At 43.1% G+C, this 24,811-nt stretch overlaps 1 protein-coding gene across 2 annotated transcripts in view; it reads right to left on the bottom strand.

Moving 5' to 3' along the window:
• The window catches only part of WDFY4 (WDFY family member 4), a 241,499-nt gene that overhangs the window by 191,469 nt on the left and 25,219 nt on the right, over positions 1-24,811 (bottom strand). For both annotated transcript variants that reach the window (XM_048858078.2, XM_075130729.1), the window contains exons 4-12: positions 21,627-21,741; positions 20,871-20,974; positions 18,911-19,054; positions 16,183-16,372; positions 14,800-14,989; positions 11,075-11,235; positions 8,955-9,407; positions 6,588-6,692; positions 2,941-3,131 (exon numbers count right to left, since the gene is read on the bottom strand). In XM_048858078.2, the coding sequence (XP_048714035.2) occupies positions 2,941-3,131; positions 6,588-6,692; positions 8,955-9,407; positions 11,075-11,235; positions 14,800-14,989; positions 16,183-16,372; positions 18,911-19,054; positions 20,871-20,974; positions 21,627-21,741 (1,653 nt within the window). The remainder of the gene's footprint in view (positions 1-2,940; positions 3,132-6,587; positions 6,693-8,954; positions 9,408-11,074; positions 11,236-14,799; positions 14,990-16,182; positions 16,373-18,910; positions 19,055-20,870; positions 20,975-21,626; positions 21,742-24,811) is intronic.

The following is a 24,811-nucleotide window of genomic DNA, read 5'->3' as shown; positions in this document are numbered from 1 at the left end:
CAACCCAGCGGGCGAAGTTCCAGTCCTAAACACGGCCTGTTGCTACCCTGTTTGGACAAAGCGGAGACCAGGAGTAGCCAACTTCCAGGAGAAGGGAGGATTCATGCTGCTCTTACAGGGAACTCTACGTCAACAGCACTAGAAGAGGTGCCCCCACTGCTTTCCCCAGCAGCCAGAGTATATCTGCTTTACTGCGGGGGGGGGGGCAGCTGCACCCATCTCCTCCTGACTCATAAAGAGCCCCCTGATGAGGTGGGGCAGGTTGGCGGGGTGCCCCAGAGCAGCAAGGCTTGGAGTGAATACCCAACAGAGATGCATGAGGCAGTTCACTCCGTCTCTGAGCTATCACTTCAGGTTGTCTGCAGATGTAGGCAGAGCTCACCACAACAGAGACTTTGCTCATGGTTGTGAGCTTTTCTTCACAACCAGGAGGGCTAGAAACCTACTTTTGTCTAAAAGTGAGAGCTGAGATTTCAGCGTAATCGCCTCACTCAAGGAGACAGGGCTATAGACATGGGCCCACAGTGCCAAGGCCTTAAACCAGCCCGGAGCATTCCACATACCTTAGAGCAGAGATTATTTTAAAGTGGTTTAAGCAAAACTCCTAGAGGCTGATGGGACTTTTCCAACAGAGTCTACTAATGGCTACAACCAATGTATTGAAAAATATTCCACATTCAATTAGCACGGATAGAGTGACCATACAGAGCCGTAATGGCCCATCAGGTGTTAACCAGAACCCAGCAACATAACATGGTCCAAAATATATTGCAGAGAGTAGGTTCTCCTAGCACTAAACAGGCAATAATAGTTTCCTGTCTCCCAGGGACAAACTTAGTTAATGCTTGTACAATCTTTTGGAGACAAAAAGTGCTGTGGGTCTGATCCAAAGGCCACGCATGTCGATAGGAGTCTTTCAGTGATTTCAATGGACTTTGTATCAGGCTATAAATGAGTGCCATGTATCACTGCATGTATTTAAAACCTAAGCCATTCCACTGTAAGTCAGAGATACTTTGGACCTGATTCGGGCCTCACTTACACTGGAATAATCTTGAGTGTAAAAATCAGTGAGAGAAGAATGAGGCCCAGTATATTTGCATCTAACCCATCCCTAACTTTTCTTCCTTGTGCAATTTATTAAATGCAGAAGCCACAAAAGATAAACAGAGGTAACACACTTGGCATTTGGGTTTGTCTCTTGCTACTTCGAAGAGCACTAAACCTTATGTTGGCCAAGAGTCACACAGAAAAGCCTCTCAAATCGAGAGGCTTAATTCCAAACCCACTGAGGAGAAGCATTTCTATCATAAATATCTCTCTACAACAGGAGCTATTACAATGAGAAAGGGCTTGCCAGAACTGTAGGAAGGGGGACTTTATTACTGTCATTCAATTTCGCATGATAATGTATCAAACCAGGCAGAGACTCCTGAACAGGGAGTAAATTTAATAAGTTGGAGTTGAAGTTATCAGGATGGCTTTGACACATTTCAGGAAAGGTCAGCAGTAACAACATTTCCTCCAGCTCTAACTCAGTTACAATTTAATCGCCTATGAGTTAGTATTCCTCTGTCTTGAATCTATACAACTGGATGCCTGCTGGAAACTCCTAACTCAGTTATAGCTAACAGAATTTATTTCACATTCCATTATTTGTTATTCCTCATAATTGTCCACATGCCACTCTGGAATACGGGAGAGCTAATCACATTTGGGCTCGCAGTTTAACAGCTAAATATATATTAGCAAATCAATCTGAATTTGTGCCTAACACAATCACAGTCCCAAAGGGCACAGATAATAAATTAATTTGCTTACATTATGTTTTAACATGGTTATCATTTGTCAGAATTAGACATCAAAGTTGCATTTGTTCTCATATCAGTTCAGGAGCTGCACTTAACTTCTCCACAAACTACGGCAAAAGTTTGTTTGCTCAGGTCAGAGCAACAGGCTTTGTCCCCTGGTTTGTCAGATTGTTTTAATGAGCACAGTTACTGTACCACAAAGACTAGCTGCTGCATTAGCAGCTAAGAGGGGACTTCAAATACGGCCAGCTAATGAGTGTGGAATGCAATCCCAGCTTAATGCTCACAATGCTGCTGCTTTCTAGTTTGCCAACCAAGGGCCTAATCCAGAGTAAATCGTTGGGATTCTTTTCATTTACTTTATGGATTTTTGATCAGACCCTCTAGGAATGCATTAGAGAATATGAGTAAATTTCTTTCCATCCTCTTTATCACCTTCTCTCCAACTGAAACTAGATCCTTTTCTGATTTACACTGGTATATGTGAGCGATGACCCCATTGAGGTCAATGGAGTTACACCTCTGCAAACGAAACATGAATCAAGCCATTTGTTTCATCCCCACACCCAACTCAGCTGCTACCTTTACCCTGTTCTACTTCCTCTGACTTCCTCTTTGCAAGTCTCAGCTTCCTCTCCCATCTGTCTCTCTTTTCTCCTTCTGCCGTAGCTGTACTCAACAGTATGTACACTAAAGGAAAAGGAGTACTTGTGGCAGCTTAGAGACTAACAAATTGCATCCGATGAAGTGAGCTGTAGCTCACGAAAGCTTATGCTCAAATAAATTTGTTAGTCTCTAAGGTGCCACAAGTATTCCTTTTCTTTTTGCGAATACAGACTAACACGGCTGCTACTCTGAAACCTGTCAGTACGTACACTGCAATTCTGTAGCTGTTATTTCTCTATTATCCATCTATTTTAACTCTCTAAAGCATTTTTCAAGACATTGTGGAATGGCTGTTCACACACCAATGATTAAAACACTCAGTAACTAGCACCCAAACAACCTTAACTCTGCCCCTGAATTTGACTTCACCTTCTTGCTGGTAATTAGGCTGGGAGCCACCAGCCATCTAAACCAGGCACATTCAGAGCAGATAACAAAGCAAACAGGAAGCAATGTTAATCACCTTCAGCAGGTCCAGTTTCAGGTACAGCTCCCCTTGAGTGGAAGAGCAGAGGGCCCCAATAATTATGCTCATGTACTCTTCGGTGTTGATGACAGACAGCTGCTCCAAGATACAGAGGGTGTCACTTCGGTAGCATTCATCATCCAGAAATATCTTGATGTATGGTACCATCCCATAATCTTTTATAACAACTGGGAATCAATCAGATGCCATTTGTTAGTTAAACCATGCTCAGTTATATGGGCACCAATTGATGTCCAATCACAATATGGTTTTGAACACAAAGGCAAATTTTCCATGTCAACTGCGCACTATCACAAGGCTCCAATTGCACACACCTAGTGTGTGTGTAAAAGTATCCAGTTTGTGTGCACAGATCAGTTACTAGTGACAGCACACAACTGGTCTAGTATCTAAGTGGATATGTAGATAACTGGTAACAGGTACCATGCAAGAAAATCCAATAGAAGGGACTGCTGTGTTATTTTCCTTAGTCTACAACCAAGTCATTATATAAATCATCCCAGGGTATCACTACAGAGTAGGTGACTAGGGACAAACTAGGGATTATTGGGGGAGGGGCTCACTAATTGTAAAGATATGAATGTTTTTAAAATAGTTCCTTCTTGGCATCTAGTGAATAGAGCACTAGACTAGGACTCAGGAGACCTGGGTTCTATTCCTGACTCAGCGACTGGGTGACTTTAGGCACGTCACTTCATCTCTCTGTGCTGCAGTTTCTCCTCCCATCCTTTGGCTGTCTTGCCTATTTAGACCAAGATCTTACAGGCAGGGCCTGTTGCTCAGTGTTTGTACAGTACCTAGTACAATGGGGCCCAGATCTCAGCTGGGGCATGCAAGCACTACAGTAATACAATTAAACATGTTGTAATAATGTCTGAACTATTAAGAGAAACTTAATGAAATGAAAGGAAATGAACCTTGAAAAGAAAAGGAAATGAACCTTAAAAATGAAGAGGAAGTTTTCCTCTTGGCCTAGTGGATTATGGGGGTTTTCATGCTGCTGCTCTAAAGCATGTAATAAAATTTAACATCCTTGGGAGGGGGAATACCAAAGAAGTCCCCACCACAGTAGCATTTAAAAAGGGGAACTATACAAAAATGAGGAAGCTGGTTAAAGGAAAATTAAAAGGAACAGTCACAAGAATGAAATGTTGGCTAGCTGAATGGAAACTTTTTAAAAACTCTGTCACAGAGGTTCAAATTAAATGTACACCCCAAATTAAAAAAAAAATAGTAAGAGGACAAAAAAAATGCCAGCATGGCAAGACTGCAGAGTAAAAGAGGTGGTCAGAGGCAAAAAGGCATCCTTTAAAAATTGGAAGTCAAATCCCACTGAGGAAAACAAAGGAGCATAAACTCTGGGAAGTCAAGTGTGAAAGTACAATCAGGCAGGTCAAAAAAAGAATTTGAAAAGCAACTAGCAAAAGACACAATAACTAAACAGCAAAAAAAATAATAATAAGTACATCAGAATCAGGAAGACTGCCAAACAATCTGTGGGGCCACTGGAGGCTCGAGGTGCTAAAGGAGCACTGAAGGAAGACAAGGCCATTGTGGAGAAGCTAAATGAATTGTTTGTGTCCGTCTTCACTGCAGAGGGTGTGAGGGAGGTTCCCATACCTGACCCATTCCCTTTAGGTGACATATCTGAGGAACTGTCCCAGATTGAGGTGTCAGAAGAGGAGGTTTTAACAAATTGATAAGCTAAACAGTAGTGAGTCACCGGGACCAGATGGTATTCACCCAAGAGTTCTGAAGGAACTCATATGTAAAATTACAGAATTACTAACTGGTATATAACATAGCACTTAAATCATTGTCTGTACCAGATTACTGGAGGATAACTATTGTAATGTGGATTTTTTTTTAAAAGGCACCAGAGGCGATTCTGGCAATTACAGGCCAGTTAGCCTAATTTCAGTACCAGACAAACTGGTTGAAACTATAGTAAAGAACAGATTTATCAGATGCATAGATGAACGCAATTTGTTGGGGAAGAGTCAACACGACTTTTGTAAAGGAAAACCATGCCTCACCAATCTATTAGAATCCTTTGTGAGGGTCAACAAACATGTGAACAAGGGTGATCCAGTGGGCATAGTGTACTGGGACTTTCAGACATCCTTTGATAAGATCCCTCACCAAAGGCTCTTAAACCAAGTAAGCAGTCATGGGATTAGAGGGAAGGTCCTCTCATAAATCAGTAACTGGTTAAAAGACAGGAAATAAACGGCAAGAATAAATGGACAGTTTTCACAGTGCAGACGTAGATACAAGGGTCTCCCAAGAATACGTACTGGCACCAGTGCGGTTCAACATATTCATAAATGATCTGGAAAAATGGGTAAACAGTGATGTGGCAAAGTTTGCAGATGATACAAAATTACTCAAGATAATTAAGTCCAAAGCAGACTGTGAAGAGTGATAAAGTAATCTCACAAAACTGGATGACTAGGCAACAAAATAGCAGATGAAATTCAATGTTGATAAATTCCAAGTAGTACACATTAGAAAACATAATCCCAATTATACATACAAAACGATGAGGTCTAAATTAGCTTTTACCACTCAAGAAAGAGATCTTAGAGTCATTGTGGATAGTTCTCTGAAAACATCTGTTCAGCATGCAGTGGCAGTCAAAAAAAACTAACAGAATTTTAAGAACCATTAGGAAAGGGAAAGATAATAAGACAGTAAATATCATAATGCCACTATATAAATCCATGGTGTACCCACACCTTGAACACCGAGCACAGTTCTAGTCTCTCTATCTCAAAAAAGATACATTGGAATTGGAAAAAGTATAGGGAAAGGGAAACAAAAATGATTAGCAGTTTGGAACAGCTTCCATATGAGGAAAGAGAAATAAGACTGGGACTTTTCAGCTTGAAAAAGAGACAACTAAGAGGGGGGTATGATAGAGGTCTATAAAATCATGACTGGTGTAGAGAAATTGAATAAGGAAGTGTTATTTATTCCTTCGTGTAACACAAGGACCAGGAGTCACCCAATGAAATTAATAGGCAGCAGGTTTAAAACAAACAAAAGGAAGTCCTTCTTCACACAACGCACAGTCAACCTCTGGGACTTGTTGTCAGGGGATGTTGTGAAGGCCAAAAGTATAATAAGGTTGAAAAAAGAATTTGATAAGTTCATGGAGGATAGGTCCATCAATGGCTATTAGCCAAGATGGTCAGGGATGCTACCCCATGCTCTGAGTGTCCCTAAGTCTCTGACTGCCAGATGCTGGGACTGGACAACAGAAGATGGATCACTCAATAACTGCAGTGTTCTCTTAATTCCCTCTGAAGCATTTGACATTGGCCACTGTCAGAAGGCAGGATACTGGGCTAGATGGACCATTGGTCTGATCCAGTATGGCCGTTCTTATGTTCTTACGCATTAGGTATTGGCCACAGCTGGAGGACGGGAGCCAGAGTAGATGGATCAATGGCCTGATGCAATATGGCCATTGCTACATTCCTGGCTGTCCAACATGATTTCTGAATAAAACATACAAACAGAAGAAGGGAGTCGGATGCTTTCTCTGCTGTACCCAAGCCATCTAATACCAAGTATCACAAAGGCGATGCTGTGACAGTTGAATCATCACCTTCTCTTACCAGCATTCCTCACAGATCCCAGGACAAGGGCAGCAACCATCTTCAGCATCACACAGGTTAGCTCTTGCTCAGTGCCTTGCTCCAGACAGGGTGCTTGGGTCCCGGCTGCATATTCAAAACAAAGAGAGTTCCCCCAAAATATCCCACAAGACACCTGGTTACTTGTAACTAGAATTCCTCGCAGCACAAGTGCTCAGCAAATACAACTCCCTTGAATGCTGGCACAGTCTACATGAAACCTACAGCACCTGATAAAATACTGAAAGAGAGGAAGGATGGTCCAATAGTTAGGGGCTAATCTGGAACTCTGGAGACCTGGGTTCAATACCTTTGCTTTGCTACAGACTTCCTGTGTGACCTTGGCCAAGTCACTTAGTCTCTCTGCACCTCAGTTCCCCATCTGTATAATGTAAATAATAGCTCTGCTCTACCACACAGGGGTGCTGTGAGGATAATACCGTAAAGACTGTGAGGTGCTCAGACAGTATGGTAAAGGGACCTATGATAGATATGTCCATATTGTCTTTTCAGCTGGCAGAATAATCAGAACCTCCTTCCATTCCCAGACAAGACTCTTCATTAAGGCTCATTGACTGAGCACATGTCAGTGACATAAGGATGAAAATACATTAAAGAATATAGTAGTGACCAAAAACCAAATTGTTACCCACCCAGGAAATTCAAAATTAAGGTGATACTTAAAAGGAGGCCAAACACTTTAAAGTCTGAAAACGCACCATGAAAGCACCCAAACAACCTCTGCCCCTGTAGTGAAACCAGCTTCCAACCTTCCTGTCAGTGTTTCTTTTGTACCTAGAGCCTGTTTCCCACGAGTACAACTAAGTGTTTCCAGGATCAAATCCCTACATTGTCAGATGTGTTGGGTTTTTTTAGGAGTTCATACACTATGGCAAAGGACATCTTACATTTCTAAAAACCAACATACTAATGCAATGACCACACTGCCATGTTCTCATTTGCCCTTTATTATCTTTGTTTATAGACTAGAAATCAGCCAAGAAAATTGACATAACTGAATGGCATTCAGGCAAAGATAGGAGAGAGACTCACAAGCTCACTCATAACCATAACTCCTAACCAGGATGTGAGTTTTCAGGAGCCATGATCTCTTTCCTTGGAAATCTATATCCAAGTAATCTGTTTCATGTATTATGACATAGTATTGAAAGTGGGCCTGCAAACTCCCTGTCCCAAGCGGGTTCAAAATCTGAATCCATCACTTGACAGAATCTTTAGCCCTGATAATTAGAGAAGACCAGCTCAAATCCCACATCCAAATGACCCCATCTTTGGGGCGTTGGAAGTCCAGATCTCAACCCCAGTGTTACATCTGGTGCCCTGCTCTGATTTGTATGTGCTTTGTGTGCATTCCTTGTTTTCTGCCTGCGACAGTAACAATTAGAGCTGTGGCCTCTCATTAAGGATACCTTACTTTTGCAGTGCCAGGCACGGGGTGACTGGCCCTTTAAATGAAGCCAGTCTGGCTCCCCTGTCTAGAACAGATGCGCCCAGTTTGGCCAATTAAGAGGGACTATAAAAGCACCTGAGGCTATAAAAAGCCAGGCTGTCGATAAGGAAGGGGGAGCAGGAACAGCAGTAAGTTTCCTTGGAGAGGCTGCCACAGTCCCTTGGAAGGAGGGGCAATGAGGAACAGGGCCTCTGGGGGAGAGCCCTGGGAGGCAGTGCTCAGTCAATAGCGTACTGCAGTGAGCCCGAAGCAGGAAGGACTGAGTGAAGGGTAGGGGAAAACCCCCAGGGAGCCAAGGACATGCTCTCCTTGTTTTCCTCTCTGTTTGGAAGATAAAACTGGGCCTGGGAAGAGACTCTGGGAGTGGCTGTGGGTGCTCCGGGGACCTTGCAGCGCCCTCGATGAGACAACCTAAGCCTGATTTTCAGAGGGGCTGAATGCTACAGCACCCAGTGACTTTAACTGGAAACAAGAATAGTCAGCACCTGTGAAAGTCAAGCCCAGGCTCTCAAGTTGGGCTCCCCAGGAACCCATTGGGCTCCCAAGGAACACAAACTGAAACGCTAATTTTGGTAACTTGGGCCCCCTTTTTAATGGCTGCCACTGGAGACGAAACTGCTGAGAGGTTAAGTCCTGTGGTTGATGCATAGCCCATAAGCTGGGTCATATGATGCGTGGAACTGGAGAGAGTTGGATTTCAGGAGAAAACTAGTTTGGTGTGGCATCAGCAGCTCAGGAATTTAAGCCAGGGCCAGGCAGCTTCCATACAAACTCTAGCACCTTGGCATGTAACACTGGCCTCTCTACATGCTCAGTGTAGATCTCTTTCCTACAACTCTGCCTGCCCAACCACTCATTGCCAATGAAACAAGCTGTACCTGTCTTCCTCAAGATCTTGGCTTGCTTCCTCAGCTGAGTCAGCAGCTGGCCCAAGAGCCCCGAGTCTCTAAATATGTCAGTGAAGAGCAAGTCCCTCTTGGTGATGCTGTGAAGACACCGCAGAGCAGCTATGGTGCAGAACGGCACCAAGTTCTCCTTTATCAAACACTCAACCTTCTTCAGGATTTCATGGGGGATGTAGGACAGTTCTAGCACCACTGATTCCACCAGCTGGAAGAACTGTATCTGAACCAGGTGCGGTTTGAGGGGGATAATGTCAGTGAACTGGGAGATGGGCTGTAGCGTCCATTCCAAGAGGAAGAAGTTCATTGTGTCCCAGGCCCACATGGTTTTTATAGCCAGTAAGATTCTCCTACAGAGGTGCAGGTCACTGGTTTTCTGGAAGATGGACTGCAACACCTGAAAAGCTTGGAGGTTTTTCACTGTCATTCCTGAGAAACAGAAATCAATCCAGATCATTTTAACCACGCTTACCTCAGGCCCAATACAGATGCCCTATCTGCACTATTAAGGCATATCTAAGAGCACAAGTCAGACACAGATCCAATCTCAGCAAGTATCGGCGCATAGGGGAACAGGCGAATAGTGGGAACACCCCTCTCCTGATCATCCTCAGGACCCAGAACTGTGCAGGGGTGACCCTCATCATAACTTTATGCAGTGCCCCAACTCCCCTGAGCCATGTGGGCTTGGAGAAGAAAAGTTTCCAGGGAGGAGCCAGCCCCAGGGGCCAGAGAAGCTGAAGTTGGCAGGAGCAAGCACAAGAGCACGCAGTGGGTACCACAGGAAGGACTGGCAGGCACGGCAGATGCCATGAGCGTGTTTTCTACAGGTCTGACTCCAGATATTCTCTGTCCTGTGCTGACTTGCTGTTTGCTCCTGGCCCCTCTTGCCTTCTGATTCCCAGTCTCTGCACCTCAGCCTCACTCCACCTGCCCTCCATAGCCTCTTTCCCTTGCCCTGTCCCACTCCCGCCCTCTCCTGGTCTCTCGGCTTAGCTAGTCGCCTTCCAACCAAATCCCACTCCACAAAATTGAAACAAAAACAGAAATAGTGATGCTAGCATGGTGCTGGGAAACCATCCCACTGATCCCTCTGTAGGTTCTACCCCTTCCTCCACGCTGGGCCTATCTTGTCTATTTAGACTGTAAGCTGTTCAGGTCAGGGACTTTGTGGGTGGTACAATTGTGGGTGGTCCACAGACAGTACCAAATTACTAATCAGAAAAGGTAAAAAACTGCATTTAGAGACAATAGAAATGTTTTGAATGTTCTTACAATGTCAGCATTTTTTTATGAAAAATTGTTGGTTTGCTAAGTTTTCATCAAATTTTCCATGTATCCTTTAGGCCCCCCCCCCATCTTGCAAACACTTACACATCTGCATAAGTCCCCACTGCCTTAGAAATAAGAAAGTTTTCAAAAGTGATTTTTTTAAACAGTCCCACTATGTGATGATGGTGATAGAATAATCTGGGTTTTTTTTACATTTCTCATTGTAAAATGAGAATTTTTTTTTAATATAAGCACAGTTCATGTTTTTTTGAAAAGAAATACTATAAATGAGTTTGAACATTTATATGATATTTTGTCCATTTTCCAGCCAGCTGTACTGACCATGTTATCCATGCCAGGTGGGTTATGACACCTCTCCATTGCAGCTAGCAGTGTGAACGGCAGCTTGTGTAGATGTACCCACACTAGCTGTACTCTAGTTAGCTTGCTAAAAATAAAAGTGAGGATGCAGTGCCCGGGTCTCAGCATTGGCTGCACAAGCATGTACATACCCCAGCAGTGTCAGGCAGGCCTGTGCAACCCACGCTGAATCCCACATCACACAGTTCTCAGTTCTATTTTTAGCAAACTAGCTGCCGTTAAACCAGACATGAGCTGCCATTCATACCCCGGGTCACAATGTCGATGTAACCTTAGTTAACTTTGGAATTTCCTGATTTGCATGTTTAAATTCTCCACCTTAGCACTGCAGGTGCACACATGCGATCATGTACATTTTCTTCTCTATCATGCACATGCTGTGCATAATGATTGCTTTTCCCATGCTAAGCCCACAGTAATATTTGTACGTGTATATACAGTACCAGAGGATTGTGTCTGTTCAAAATCAAAGTGCGGTAGCTGAGGATGTATAACGTTGCCAGAAACTTTCAGTTCAGTTTTCCCACAGACTGTGAGGCAAGTCAGTATATCCAGCACCTCTTCGACATGGTGGTCTCCTTCACTGTGCAGAGATCCCTCCCATCTAAAACAAAGAACGGGGTAGTCATATGCTTGTGGCTCAGTAATATTTAAAATAACCGGTCCTTTCACTAACACATTCTACAGGGACTTCAGATACTGAAGTAACAATTTCTCACTTTTCTCCCTCCCCCAGATCCCTCCACCACAGTAATCTGTTATGCTTTCTGTTACACTGATTGGACGACTGATTGAACTGAATTGCTCTCCAGACAATCTTACAGTCTGACTAACTCCAAAGTTGGATTGGGGAAGAACTAAAAAACTGAACCAGATAATTAAAGGGCTGAGGTCAATAAGTGACTACAAAAGAGGAAAGAAACTAGCCAATGTTGAAATTAAGTCCCATTACATGTACCAGTAGAAGTGCGATCCACAGCACCAGCTGGAAAAAGGGAAATTTTTCATAAAATATATATCCCGATTTTTTGGGTCAAAATTAACAAATTTATAATTTAAAAAAATCAAAATTTAGAATATTTCAGGCAGCTCTAGAGATCCAACACAGAATGCTAGCCCTGTACTTAAAAATAAAATAAAAAAAGAAACACAATTAGCAAATATATAACATATATAATTCTTTAGTTTCTACAAAACTGCCTGAGATTTACAGACCCATGGGCCCACTAGAAGGGGAAGACATTGTTTAATCTCAGATGTGTGCTATCCATATGGTATTAGACACATGGATAATGCATTGAAGTCTCTGTTAAGCCATAGGCTGGTTCCAAACATCTCCCAGATTTGCAGTAGCTTAGATCAAAGGGAGAAAGAGCAAGTGGTGAAAAGCAGTCAGCCATGTATCGTGTTGTTACGTCCAGTGCTCTTACGATTGAGACTAATGCAATCTTTCTCCTCAAACCTATTTGTGTGCAGGTGTATGCCAGAACAAGCTATCATTAGGAATTAAAAAAGCCTCAGGGAATAAAAGACCATCTTTTCCCCCTCTAGGGTTTCCAATGGGGGTGATGGGGAGCTGGTTGTGACACTGGCAGGCCAGGTGGCAGCTCTTGCCAAAGCTGAACGCATTAGCTCAGAACAGACAAACTCATAGCTGGAGACCAGACCAGGTTACTTATGTATTAGTGTTGTGCAAAATAGGTATTGGTTTTATAAGAATGTATTTAGTGTTTAGGCTATAAGTGGCTGAACGTATTTATCTTCTTTGTAATGTTTGTATGCCATTCTGTAAGGAAATATGTACGTTTTGCTTTATAACTTTGAAAATGTTTGCTCTAAATTTGTGAACTGAGATGGGAAGAGTGTTTTCCCCCTGCCTGTCCAAAAGAACTATCAAAATCAAACAGGTTATCAAGGAAAATCGCAATACAAAGGCTGGCAGCTGTGGTGGAAACTACGTTGGATGGTACAGTCTGGAGGGACCCTCTTAACTTGAGGACGTAACTGTGGGAACAAGACTGCTCAGTGCTTTTGGGGAAACTGGTTCATGGTTATTCCACCGGCTATTGATGTAGTAAACTCAGGGCCTTAATGAAGAAGGCAATAATGGTGGAAACAGCAGACAAAACTGCTTTGTGTTTTGACCCAAGATCAGAGGTGGGCAAATAATGGATTTTTCTGATTTTGTGGAAATTCTGAAGCAATTTATTTTTTTGAGTAATATCCACGGAGCCCATTTAAAAAAAAAATTGTTTCAGGTTGAAAGAAACATTTCTTTCAACCTGAAACAAAAACACTTGGTATCAATTTTGAGCCTTTAAAAAAAAATTAAATTCTACAAAAAGAGAAAAATTTAAAAGAAAAATTCATCTTGAACTGAAAAATCAAAATGTATCATAAATGTTGATGACATTTTTATTTTTTTCAGAATTTTTTAAAAAATGTTTTATCCTCACTGAAACAATTTGGCAAAATCAACATTTTGTGAACTGTTTTAGTGTTGCCAAATCTGCATTTTTCACCAAAAAAAGTTTTGGTCAAAAAATTTTGCCCACTCTACCCAGGGTAACCCGTGGGTCTTGTTCAGGTGTGAGCATATTAATCCTAGACATGCCCATTGGATTTACCTTTTTACTTAGAGATCTGCTCCATCAGGTGAAATGCTTCCTCTGGATAAAGACTTCACGATCAGGGGAGCCTTTCTGAGCAAAGTGGGTCCGGTTGAGGTCTCTCCTGATATTATCCGTATCCTAGTGTTTGATTAACAAAACCTGGCCTGTGTCTCAATTTAGGTAATTCCCTAACCTACCTCTAGATTAACTTCTTCAATTGGCACTTCCCCTTGTGGTTTCAATGGGAGAAGTTTTCAGAGTAGCAGCCATGTTAGTCTGTATTCGCAAAAAGAAAAGGAGTACTTGTGGCACCTTAGAGACTAACAAATATATTTGAGCATAAGCTTTCATGAGCTACAGCTCTCTTCATTGGATGCATTCAGTGGAAAATACAGTGGGGAGATTTTATATACACAGAGAACATGAAACAATGGGTGTTACCATACACACTGTAACGAGAGTGATCACTTAAGGTGAGCTATTACCAGCAGGAGAGCAGGGGGGCGAGGTGGGGTGAAGAAAACCTTTTGTAGTGATAATCAAGGTGGGTCATTTCCAGCAGTTCATAAGAATGTCTGAGGAACAGTGGGGGGTGGCGGGGGGATAAACATGGGGAAATAGTTTTACTTTGTGTAATGACCCATCCACTCCCAGTCTCTTTTCAAGCCTAAGTTAATTGTATCCAGTTTGCAAATTAATTCCAATTCAGCAGTCTCTCCTTGGAGTCTGTTTTTGAATTTTTTTTTTTGTTGAAGAATTGCCACTTTTAGGTCTGTAATCGAGTGACCAGAGAGATTGAAGTGTTCTCCAAGTGATTTTTGAATGTTATAATTCTTGACGTCTGATTTGTGTCCATTTATTTTTTTACATAGACACTGTCCAGTTTGACCAATGCACATGGCAGAGGGGCATTGCTGGCACACGATGGCATATATCATATTGGTGGATGTGCAGGTGAACGAGCCTCTGATAGTGTGGCTGATGTGATTAGGCCCTATGATGGTGTCCCCTGAATAGATATGTGGACACAGTTGGCAACGGGCTTTGTTGCAAGGATAGGTTCCTGGGTTAGTGGTTCTGTTGTGTGGTGTGTGGTTGCTGGTGAGTATTTGCTTCAGGTTGGGGGGCTGTCTGTAAGCAAGGACTGGCCTGTCTCCCAAGATCTGTGAGAGTGATGGGTCGTCCTTCAGGATAGGTTGTAAATCCTTGATGATGCGTTGGAGGGGTTTTAGTTGGGGGCTGAAGGTGATGGCTAGTGGCGTTCTGTTATTTTCTTTGTTGGACCTGTCCTGTAGTAGGTGACTTCCGGGTACTCTTCCTGGAGAAGTTACGCTGTGGTTCTGCTCTTTAAACAGCATTGCGGTGTTGTTAGTGGTTTGCTAAATGTGACCCTTTGTTATCAGCAGCTTAGTGCTTCATCTGCCCACTATGTTACCTGCATCTTTCTAAAATGCAATTGAAATTTTAAAACAAGCCATCATCACCTCTGAAAATTATATTTAATTACACCCATGCTTTATCATCCCCTAGAAACCCAGTGAAAACTCCATACTCACCTAAGTAAAATTTTTACCAGGAGCTGGTATCCATCATTATTTTCAAACTCCAAAAGCAAAGCTGAGGAGATAGGATAGGAATCCTTCACAAAACATAGGATGATGCTAACTGCCTCACACATGTCAGAAGCCGGCAAGGTGTCAGCCAACTTGAATAGATTCTGAATGGCTATCTTAATGCAGTCCGCAGCTGTGAATAAATGAGGGCACATGTTTAGTACTGACAGCCTGATGTTACAAACAACTGCAAAATCACAGACAAAACGCAACAACATGCTTGAAATTACATTTCCCAATCAAACAGGGCAGTTAATTCCTCTTCTGGCTGGAGAAGAGATTTGGGGGAAGTGGGGGGGGGGGCAGAATACAGGAATACACTGCTAGCTTTAGTAACTAGAGTAAAAAAATTTAAAAAAACCCAAAAACTTTCATTCCTCAACTCCCATTACATTTCTGTATTTGACCCACAGAAACACAAGCAGCTTCATGAATATAAATCTGCCCCCAATTAAATCTGCATACTGTGAGTCCAGCCCTTTTAATACATGGTAAGTGGATGATGGACAATTAAATTATCTTGTATTAAGATCATCACATATACTCAGATAGAGATTAATAGTTTTGCACAATGAGGAGGAGGATACGTTTTGTTCTGAAGCTACCATTGGTGACTGGTCTTTTCCATTTAGTCTAGTAGCCCACCTTCCAAGTGTGATCATGCTGGCAATTCTTAGACAACTCACCTGCTGTCAGGACTACCTCTTACTACACAAGGACCTGATCTTACAAGTAGTGTGAATGAAGAAACCATGTTTGGGCACTTTTGCATAAAAAATAAAACACATTTACACCCTATGAGGAGGTTCTGATGGCAGGATGTTGATTATAAATTATCTGGATTGTTTTTTCTATTGCAGGGTGGAGCTAAGTAATCTTTGCATTTTTTTAAAGATGAAAACACTCCTAATCTAATGGAAAATTCCCTCTAGGAAGAAGCCAAACTATCACTGGCAACCAGTCAGGATTCCCCAATGCACTAAGCGCTGCAGCTGACTAAACGTCAGCAAGGTGCCATGCAAATATCAGGAGAGCAATACTTAGAATGCTGGGGAACCCCAGAGATGCCAATTGGCTCTGGGTCATGTGACGTGTAACTCTTTAATGTATCTCTTGGCTTGGGTACCTTTGGTGGAAGTGGGACAGGACATGACATGCTGCTGCCTGTAACTTTCTGTTCTATGCATAAATAAAGGACTTCAGTTCCCACCAGCACTAAATTGAGCTCTAGTCCAGAAGTTCATGGAGGTACGTAGAAATGAAACCTAGCCAAGTGTGATTTTTCTTAGAGGAATTCATTCCACAGGTGCTCAGGAAAAACCAAACCTTGTAAGTACATGACGGCAGTTTTGGTCTGGGCCTTTGAAATTGTTCGAAGCACACGGCCTGTGGGTGCTTTCCATGAAAGGTTGCACTGGTCCCAGAGGGAGGCCATTGCTATAATTAGAGACTGAAGCTCGGCAGCTGACAGAAGTTCCTCTAAACCTTGTTCCTCCCTGTACAAGTTGAGCATTGTCTGGAAAAGAAAATTGGTTGCAATGCAAATTAAATGCAGAATTTTGGGAAGCATATAAGGGCTCCATAGACTTGAATATATTGGGTCAAATCTGACCCTATATTAGTGGATGCAGTTCTACTGAAAACAAAAGCAGCTGAATACTTTATGCTGTGTAACTAGTTACTGCTATGGCCCCTATTACCATAATATCAGAGCCTCTCCCAAGTATCTAACCATCAGAACAAGAAGATCTGTCTTCATTCCCAGTCTGCAGACGTAACATGATTAGTTTATAGTTCAGGTGTGTAGGGGGCCATGCAGGTGTAAAAATTGGAGGGAAAGATAAATTGATGGAATGAGATTTTCATTCTCTTCTGTAACTGGCCACTTCCAGGGTCATTCTTATCTCTTGCAGCAGGGAGTTCCACAGCTTGGTCCCAGCTCCAGTGGAAGGTCAGTCTCCCACTATCACTGGTCTCTGCTAATTGGTTGACAGTGTCATTGTTCTGGTGGAACTCTCATAGGACCTCATGGCTGGAAGCAGAAGTGATCCTTCAAGAAATGTCTTCTGCCCAGTAGAACGTCTCCTTAGTTTTAATATGTAAATCTTTCCTGCACCTACACAATCCCTCGTTGCACCTTCAAATACCTAAGAATAGTGATCCCTGCCTTAATCACATTTAGTAAGGATCTCTGGCCCCATACTTAATACAGGATAGATGGCATCTTTCTACCTTCTCCCTGCCCTTGCTTGTAGCTTATATGTAGCTCACTGCTCGTTGTAAGCCAAGCACATAGCACGCCAAAGGCAGACTCATAATAAATATCATGTATTACATTACAGGAGGTCCAAGGTACAGACCTGGTCTCCTCCCATTAGCTTCCATGGGAATTAAGGCCATTTGGCATTTTGCAGAACTAGGCCCTATTTTGTGGGCTGGTCAGAAGATACCACTCAGACCCCCTCGCAATTGTCAGCATCGTCACATGCTTTACTGTCACTTAGATTTCTAAACAGTATCTGAGATTTTCAAAGCAAACATTTACCTTCAATGGGGGCTGTGTGTTTATGTTGGCATTGGAAATCTCAGCCAATACACGTAGGGGGAAAATCAGCTTGGTAATTCAGTGTAACACAAAACTCTGGGCTAGCCTGTGCCAGCAACATACTACAGATACAATGAAGTACCACTCCAGAGGGAGCCTTTGGATTTCTCTTCTGGCCCATTGAGAAATTTTACTGCTCACACCCTTTAATCTCTCATGAAGGAGGGGTCCAAACTGTACTTATGGAAAATCCCTATTGAACTTGACAGTGATTAAATCAATAGGGCTCCATGGATATTACTCAAACTCTATAGAATCTGACAGACAGTGATATCCTTTCTCTAGAGCTGTTAAGACAACATACAGAATGTCAGAGAACAATAGACCCTTGTTCTAGAATTCTATAGGATGGCTTAAAAATTCTATGGAAAGTTATCATTCTCTATTAAGTCCCATGGTCTTTTTCAAAAGGACTGAATAGGCTGTTCAGGAATCCTTGCTTCTTCCCTATACTCTCTTTCACCACCTTAGTGAGCTCAGGCAATTAATGATTCCTGGAGGTGTGATTTCCAGTCCTGGACTCCCACCAGATCAAAGCTACTCACATGCTACTCAATAGCTGTTAGATTTCATCCCCCCCTCAAATGTCTAGAATATGCTTCCCATGGGTTTCATGGTACAGCCATGCAGCCTTCTGAGTTCTGGGACAGCCAACAGTACACTTACATCACTGCAGACAAAGGCAAACCTAAACGAGACTAAAACAGTGCCCTTTTTCAGGAAATGAGAGACAAGATGGGTGAGGTAATGTCTGTTATTGGACCAATTTCTTTTGGTGGATGAGACAAGGACAATCTCTAGTAGCTCAAAAGCTTGTCTCTGTCTCTTCCGCCAACAGAAGTTGGTCCAATTAAAGATATTACTTCACCCACCTTGTCTCTCTCATTTCCTAGGATCACCACAGCTACAACAATTCTGCAAACATTTTTTTTTTTTTTAGGAAACTCATGCAACTTAACAAGCAGGCTCTGACACAGAGCTGCTCAGAACTTTTCATGCAGCACATTTCCCAAGGAGAAATGTGGCTTCAGCCAAAGCAACGTTTTTCCCAGGAATGGGTCAATTCTGATGAAAAACTTTGGATTTTCCTATGGGAAATGTCAGCATGAAGACTCGTTTTGAGCTGATACGTAGGAACACATTTTTGTTTCAACTTAAAAATGTCACATTCCTTTTAAAAAACAAAACAAACTGACATTTTAAGTCAAAATGTTGATTCAAAAGAAAAACGTTCGTTTCCAGCTGGTTCAAAACATAGGAAAACTGAAACTTTTGGACAGAAAAGTTTCAAGCTAGTATTGGAAAGAACAGCACAATCCAAGCACGTCCGGCTTAGCATGATAAACTGATTCGAACTCCATCCCAAAGTCTGAGTGAGCACCAGCATCCATTCCTCTTCCAGGGTCCCTGAGCACTCAAAACCAAGGAGCACTAGAGGGGATCCCTTACCTGAACAAACATCTCCTGAACTTGCTCGTCCTCCTCCCTTGTCTCTCCATCACTGGCTTTCCCCAAAGGAAAGGTGAAGAAAAGGTACAGGCACTGCATCAGAGCGACCGGGAGGCCGGATTTGATGATGTTCCACAGCGTTCCCTGAATACAGAAAACAACGTCACATACAATGACTATTCTACTTCTCCCTGAGTATCTATCCATTTACCCTGCGGCCTTGGGACTCCTGCATCCTATCCCTACTGTCACTCGAAAGTCCTAGACAGTGTGCAGCATAGTGATAAGGTCATGTAGCTGGGCAGTACCTGGTAGGGGGCAGCAGGCATCCTTACAGGACCTCCTACAGCCCACGTTCTGTGTTTATGGCTGCTCCGAGCCGAGATACCAGTGGTTCTCAAACTTTTGTACTGGTGACCCTTTTCACATAGCAAGCATCTGAGTGCGACCCCCCTTATAAATTAAAAACATTTTAAAAATATATTTAACACCATGATAAATGCTGAAGGCAAAGCGGGGTTTGGGGTGGAGGCTGACAGCTCGTGACCCCCCATGTAATAACCTCACGACCTCCTGAGGGGTCCCGACCCCCTGTTTGAGAACCCCTACTATACAGACACCTGAAATGTCCTGCACTAGGAAGTCTGTAGTGGAGTCATGCCAGGGATCCAACCATCAGTCTGACAGGCAGCTCATATCAATGTCTGCCTCATCTTTAGCCACTGGGAACAGACTATAGCAACTGAGATCTGTGATGCTAAGCTGGGAGCAGCATGTATGCAGTTTAGCAGAGGGCTGTGATGACTGCATGTTTGCAGTCTGCTGAGTCATTGCACCTACATTTTAGGAAGAGCATGATTAAAAAAGTAAGAGGCAACCTTTCCAAGAGACTTGACTTTTCTGGCACTAATGAATTAATTTCCTCCCTTCTCCAACAAGGCCTTGTACTAACTAATCAACCGCAGGAATGAGGACGTAACAGTGAGGCTGCTTCGGCTTACAGGGAAGTGATCAGAAACAAGCTAAATAGAGGAGGGGGTGGGTAGTGTACAAAGCTTAGAGACATCTTGTGCTAGATGAAACATCAAACTTTTAAACTCTATGAAGAGCACAAATCGCACCGCAGCTATCACACTGTGCCTCTACCAATAAATCAGCCAAAATGGCCTCTCTCAGTTACGTAGATAATGTTCTTTAACGGCTGTGTGTACGATTTAGTGTCATATATTTGGATGAAAAGAAACCTGTCTGTGCTGCATGGACATCAACTGTCACCTGGCTCTTTTCATAGGAAACAGGGTTTGCAATGTTTCAGAGTGGCAGCCGTGTTAGTCTGTATTCGCAAAAAGGAAAAGGAGTACTTGTGGCACCTCAGAGACTAACCAATTTATTTGAGCATAAGCTTGCGTGAGCTACAGCTCACTTCATCGGATGCAATGGAACCCTGGGCCAGATTTTCTCCCTCCCCTGTTGTTGTGCAGTGGTGCTGCTGCTGCCATCCTCCACTCCAGAGGTGGCTGCATTCCAGTGCTGCTGTATGTAGACAGCTTGCAAAGTGCTTTAGGATTCTTCAGGGTGAAAGGGTGCAGATTCCAAGCATGTCAGCAGCAGATCACTAGTGCCCTGCTCAGGTCTCCCCTAGGTGTATAGCTTGGAATAATAAAGCAGGAATGAAGCCGATTCAGGGGAACGGAGCAAAAACAGCTGCCTGGCAGGCAGAGTGGGGCAGAACTCCCCTGTCTTCGCTGAAGGCCAGTTTGTAACCCACACTGGGCATCTTATCTTTGATTTTATGCTTGGAATAACGTTTTGATATAAACTCTGACATTAATGCTCAAGGATAAAGCCTTGGAGACAATACTCACTTACTGAAAACTGGGGGTTTTGTTATTGGAGCGGCTGCCTCACTCCTCTAGCTCCCAGGCCTTTACAGGGAGAAGGTGCTTTTGCTTTCTCTTACCGAGTCAATCTGTGAGAGGAGGTACACCGATCTCAGAAGCACGCAGCCATCTTCCTCTTCCCCTTTCAGCCGCAGCAACCGCGCCACGGCCAGCCGAGCGTCCTCTATCATAACAGTAGACTTCAGTTCCATTAAGGAAGCTGACAGCATTGTACTGAGCAACTCTTAGTGCACTGGGTGAAACTAGCAAAGCTACATTAACTAAGGGCCTAACCCAAAGCCCACTGATGTCAGTGGAAGGACTTTAATAGGCTTTGGATGGGGCACCAAGTGAGCAGTTAGGTAATGCCAATTAGTTGGTTGGTGGAGTTTACAAACTCCCCTGGCAATGCCAACGTAGTTCATAAGCTCTGCCAGCCAAATAGTTCAAGGAATGTACAATGGTCACCGGGAAAGCAATGCAAGGCTCATGATCTTTTGTTTTTATTTTTAAGAAAGAACAAACATTTAAGAAATAAAATGTGAAGAGTTATTACAATGGTCCCCAGGTAGATCAAAAACCAGGGAATGCAGATGGTTCAAAGCAAGTTAACTTGGCACAGCTGGAGCCAGGGCCACAGCTGGTGTAACTCTGCGATGCTCCATTGAAGTCAATGCCAGTTTAAACCAGCTGAAGATCCGGCTTAGTATTTTCTATTGTTGTTTCCCAGCCCTTCCTAAATCCATAGCATAATACATTACAGCTGATGGTTAAATTTGGACCACAAAACACACAGGATTGAGCACATCCCAGGCCATGTGCCCTCTGGCTATTACCTGCAGGTTTGCCGTTTAGCTTCTTCTTGATTTCTTTGGTCAGAAGTTTGGAAACCTCACTTGCTAAAAACTGAACGTTGGGGAAAGAGACTATCCCGCCAGACTCTTCCCAGGCCTGAAATACAGAAAATGGGAGCAACTGTTTAGGTGTTGCTGATGCAGGATGTCTGTGTGGCTGGAGAAGCACTTGAGCCCAGTGGGCAGAGCTGAAATTGGCCAAACCAAAGGTTTTTAGCCAATCCCACCAAGATAATTCCTCAAGCAACATTTGCCAGACTCAAACTGCAGGAGTCTGAAGTTAGAAACAAGGTCCAAGAAGATACTTTGAATAATGTAAGGAACCGGTGATCGTGTGCATATGCCACTGCTCCCTACCAGATAGAACTGGAATTGCTTAACTATGTCTCATAGGTCCTATACTGCTCACTGCCAATGGTATCTGTAATTGTGTTGAGTAGCACCCAAAACGCACTAGCCATTTTCCAAACACATAAGACACATTCCGTGCCCTGGGGAGCTTACATTTAGAACTGTTTGAAAAATTTTGAACAAAACATTTTCCTATTGGAAAATGGGATTTCAGTTAAGTCTTCCAAAAGAAGAGAGAGAGATTTTGGTGGAATTTTCCATCGAGAAAATCTAAATAAAACCGTTTTGGTCTGTCAAAGTCCTAGGCACCGTGTCAACTCAGGCACAAACAAACCACAGAGGGATCCAGGACTACAACTCCCATGAGGCACGGCAGCAGGGCAGATTGACTCAGAGATAATGTTCACCCAAAAGAAAAGGTTGGCAGACTGAAATGTTTTGAGTCAAGAACATCAACATTTTGTTTGGATTGAATCAGCAAAACTCAACATTTCCAGATCAAAAATTTTTTGGAAGGTTTCAACATTTCAACCCTGTCCCAATTTGGGATGAAAACAAATGCTGAAATATCAGAATTTCCTGCAGGATGGAAATGCCGTTTTTCAACCAGCTCTACTTACAGTCTACAAGGAAACAAAACAAAGGGTGGGGAAAGGGACAGGACAACCATGCTCCTCTGGCTCATTAGGTAATAGACTGTGCTTTTGGACTGGGAGCTTGAGTTCCAGGTCCCTTATGTCTATGAAGTTCAGAGGTCATAGTAGGCCAGCATAGCGGCAATTGAAATTCCTAGCTGGGTAGGGTTTAGCTACAATAATGTAAAACTAGAGGGGTACACACTTCAATACAGCTGAGCCATATGCCCTGCTGGGCCCTCACCCCCAGTGTGGACAGTTCCCTCACGCACCATTCTCGTCAGAAAATTTTACTGGAAGTCAGGCTTTTCCAGTTTTCCCAATTCTCACCAAAATCAATAGGGTTCTTCCCACTGATGCCTAGAACTTACCACTTCACACTGGAACCCGTGCAGGATATCATCAAACAACTACAACCCATAGTCAATGGGGACCCCATTCTGAAAGAAATCTTTCCTGAACCCCCTCTTCTGGCCTTCAAACAACCCCCCAACCTCACCAAGCTCCTCATCAGAAGCAAGCTACCCACACAACAACTCAAAGCAGCACCAGAATCTGCCAGAACAACAGATGCAAAACCTGCAGATTTAGCTCTAGTGCTACAATGACGAACATCAACCATAATATGCCTTTCAAGAGATCCATGGGTCCTACACATGCATGTGGTGTATCTCATCCAGTACACTAAATGCCCCAACAACAACTATGTGGATGAAACCAGACAATCACTATGTTCTCGAATGAACTCACACAGGAAAGAGACAAAAACACCACATCACCTGTGGGTGAACAATTACTACTGCATCATTCAAAACCTTGTTTGCTTCAAGTTCTAGTTTTTTTAGTAGCCAGAGCCTCACAGTGTATCTTGCAATGTGTGAATTTAATGTAGGGAGCAATGCTGAGTACTTTCCCTATGAAACCCTTCGTGGGACCCACCATCACAGCTCCACCATCAGTACACATGCCAATGCAATTAACCTTGACAGGCCATGTGCTCTGAAAAATTCATTCACAAGACTGAAGATGTCTTCTCCCATAGTTTGCCCGTCAATTCATTTGCAGAACGGCATATCTTTCAGAATTTCCTCCTCATAGCAATACCTAACACACACAAGGAACTGAGCCAAATTCCCAATATCAGTGCTCTCACCAAGTTGTTTGGCAAACTTTGTTTAACTCTAGTCAAAAGTTTCAATTTGATAGCTTCAGAAAGTTAATTGATCCACTAGCTCACTGTATCCCATAACTAAGGAATAGTTTCCAAAGTTTCACCATATCTATCTTCATGCACAATTTGACACATCTTTACCGCAGCTGGTAATACTAATACCTCACCAATGGTATGCAGCTTCATCCACTTAGCAATCAAATATGCTACTTCCAGGGATGCTTTCGGAGCTTTTAATGGCACACTCACTTGTTTTTTCATCATGTCTCTTTGACCGCTCAATAATTTAGCATGGCTTTTGAAAAAAATTATCTTATTTGCACGTTCAGAATGTTTCGTAATTGTAGGCGGGAGGATGTAAGCAGGGTATAAATGAATTCTCCCCTAACAGCTAGCTGGGAAAGGGAGAGACTTCAGGAGCAAACTGTATTTACATGAACCCACCTACTCTGCATAGATATCCATCAGATGTCGCTCAAAGTGATCAAGTGGCTGGTGCTTGGTTACAAATCACTTTAATATTGAATGCAGGGGTAGTGAAATGCTGTTATCAATGTTGTTGTCTTTATTGTATGAATAAAGGGGAGCAGAACTGCGCTTAACCTGTCCCAAATGAGGGGGTCACTCTCATCTGAAAGGACCCCATTAAGCCAGGGGCTCGAATGCCAGAGCCATGTGAAAGTACAAGGGCTGGACAGAGATATCCCAACCAGGAGATGTGGACTCTCCCTAAGGGTCCCACATCTGGTTTAACCTGTTCCTCCCCATTGCTCAACAATCAATCTATATAGGCTCCATTAGGAGTCTTTTTGTTATTATAAGTGCTTAAAAGAGTTAACAATCACTTGTGGTGGGACAGCATCTCTGCCCAGCCTCAGAGCTGAAAATCACTAAGAGCTGGGTGGAATTTCAAGGGTCTGACCTGCAGAGGTCACAGCAGAGACGCAGGTGGCAGAAGGTGACCAGTGAGTGGAAAAGTGGCTAGCAGGGCAGCCAGCAAAGAGGAACCA

This window comes from Caretta caretta, chromosome 7 (assembly GCF_965140235.1).
Source record: "Caretta caretta isolate rCarCar2 chromosome 7, rCarCar1.hap1, whole genome shotgun sequence".
NCBI classification, from domain to species: Eukaryota; Metazoa; Chordata; order Testudines; family Cheloniidae; genus Caretta; species Caretta caretta.
This window is presented reverse-complemented; position numbering and strand designations above follow the sequence as displayed.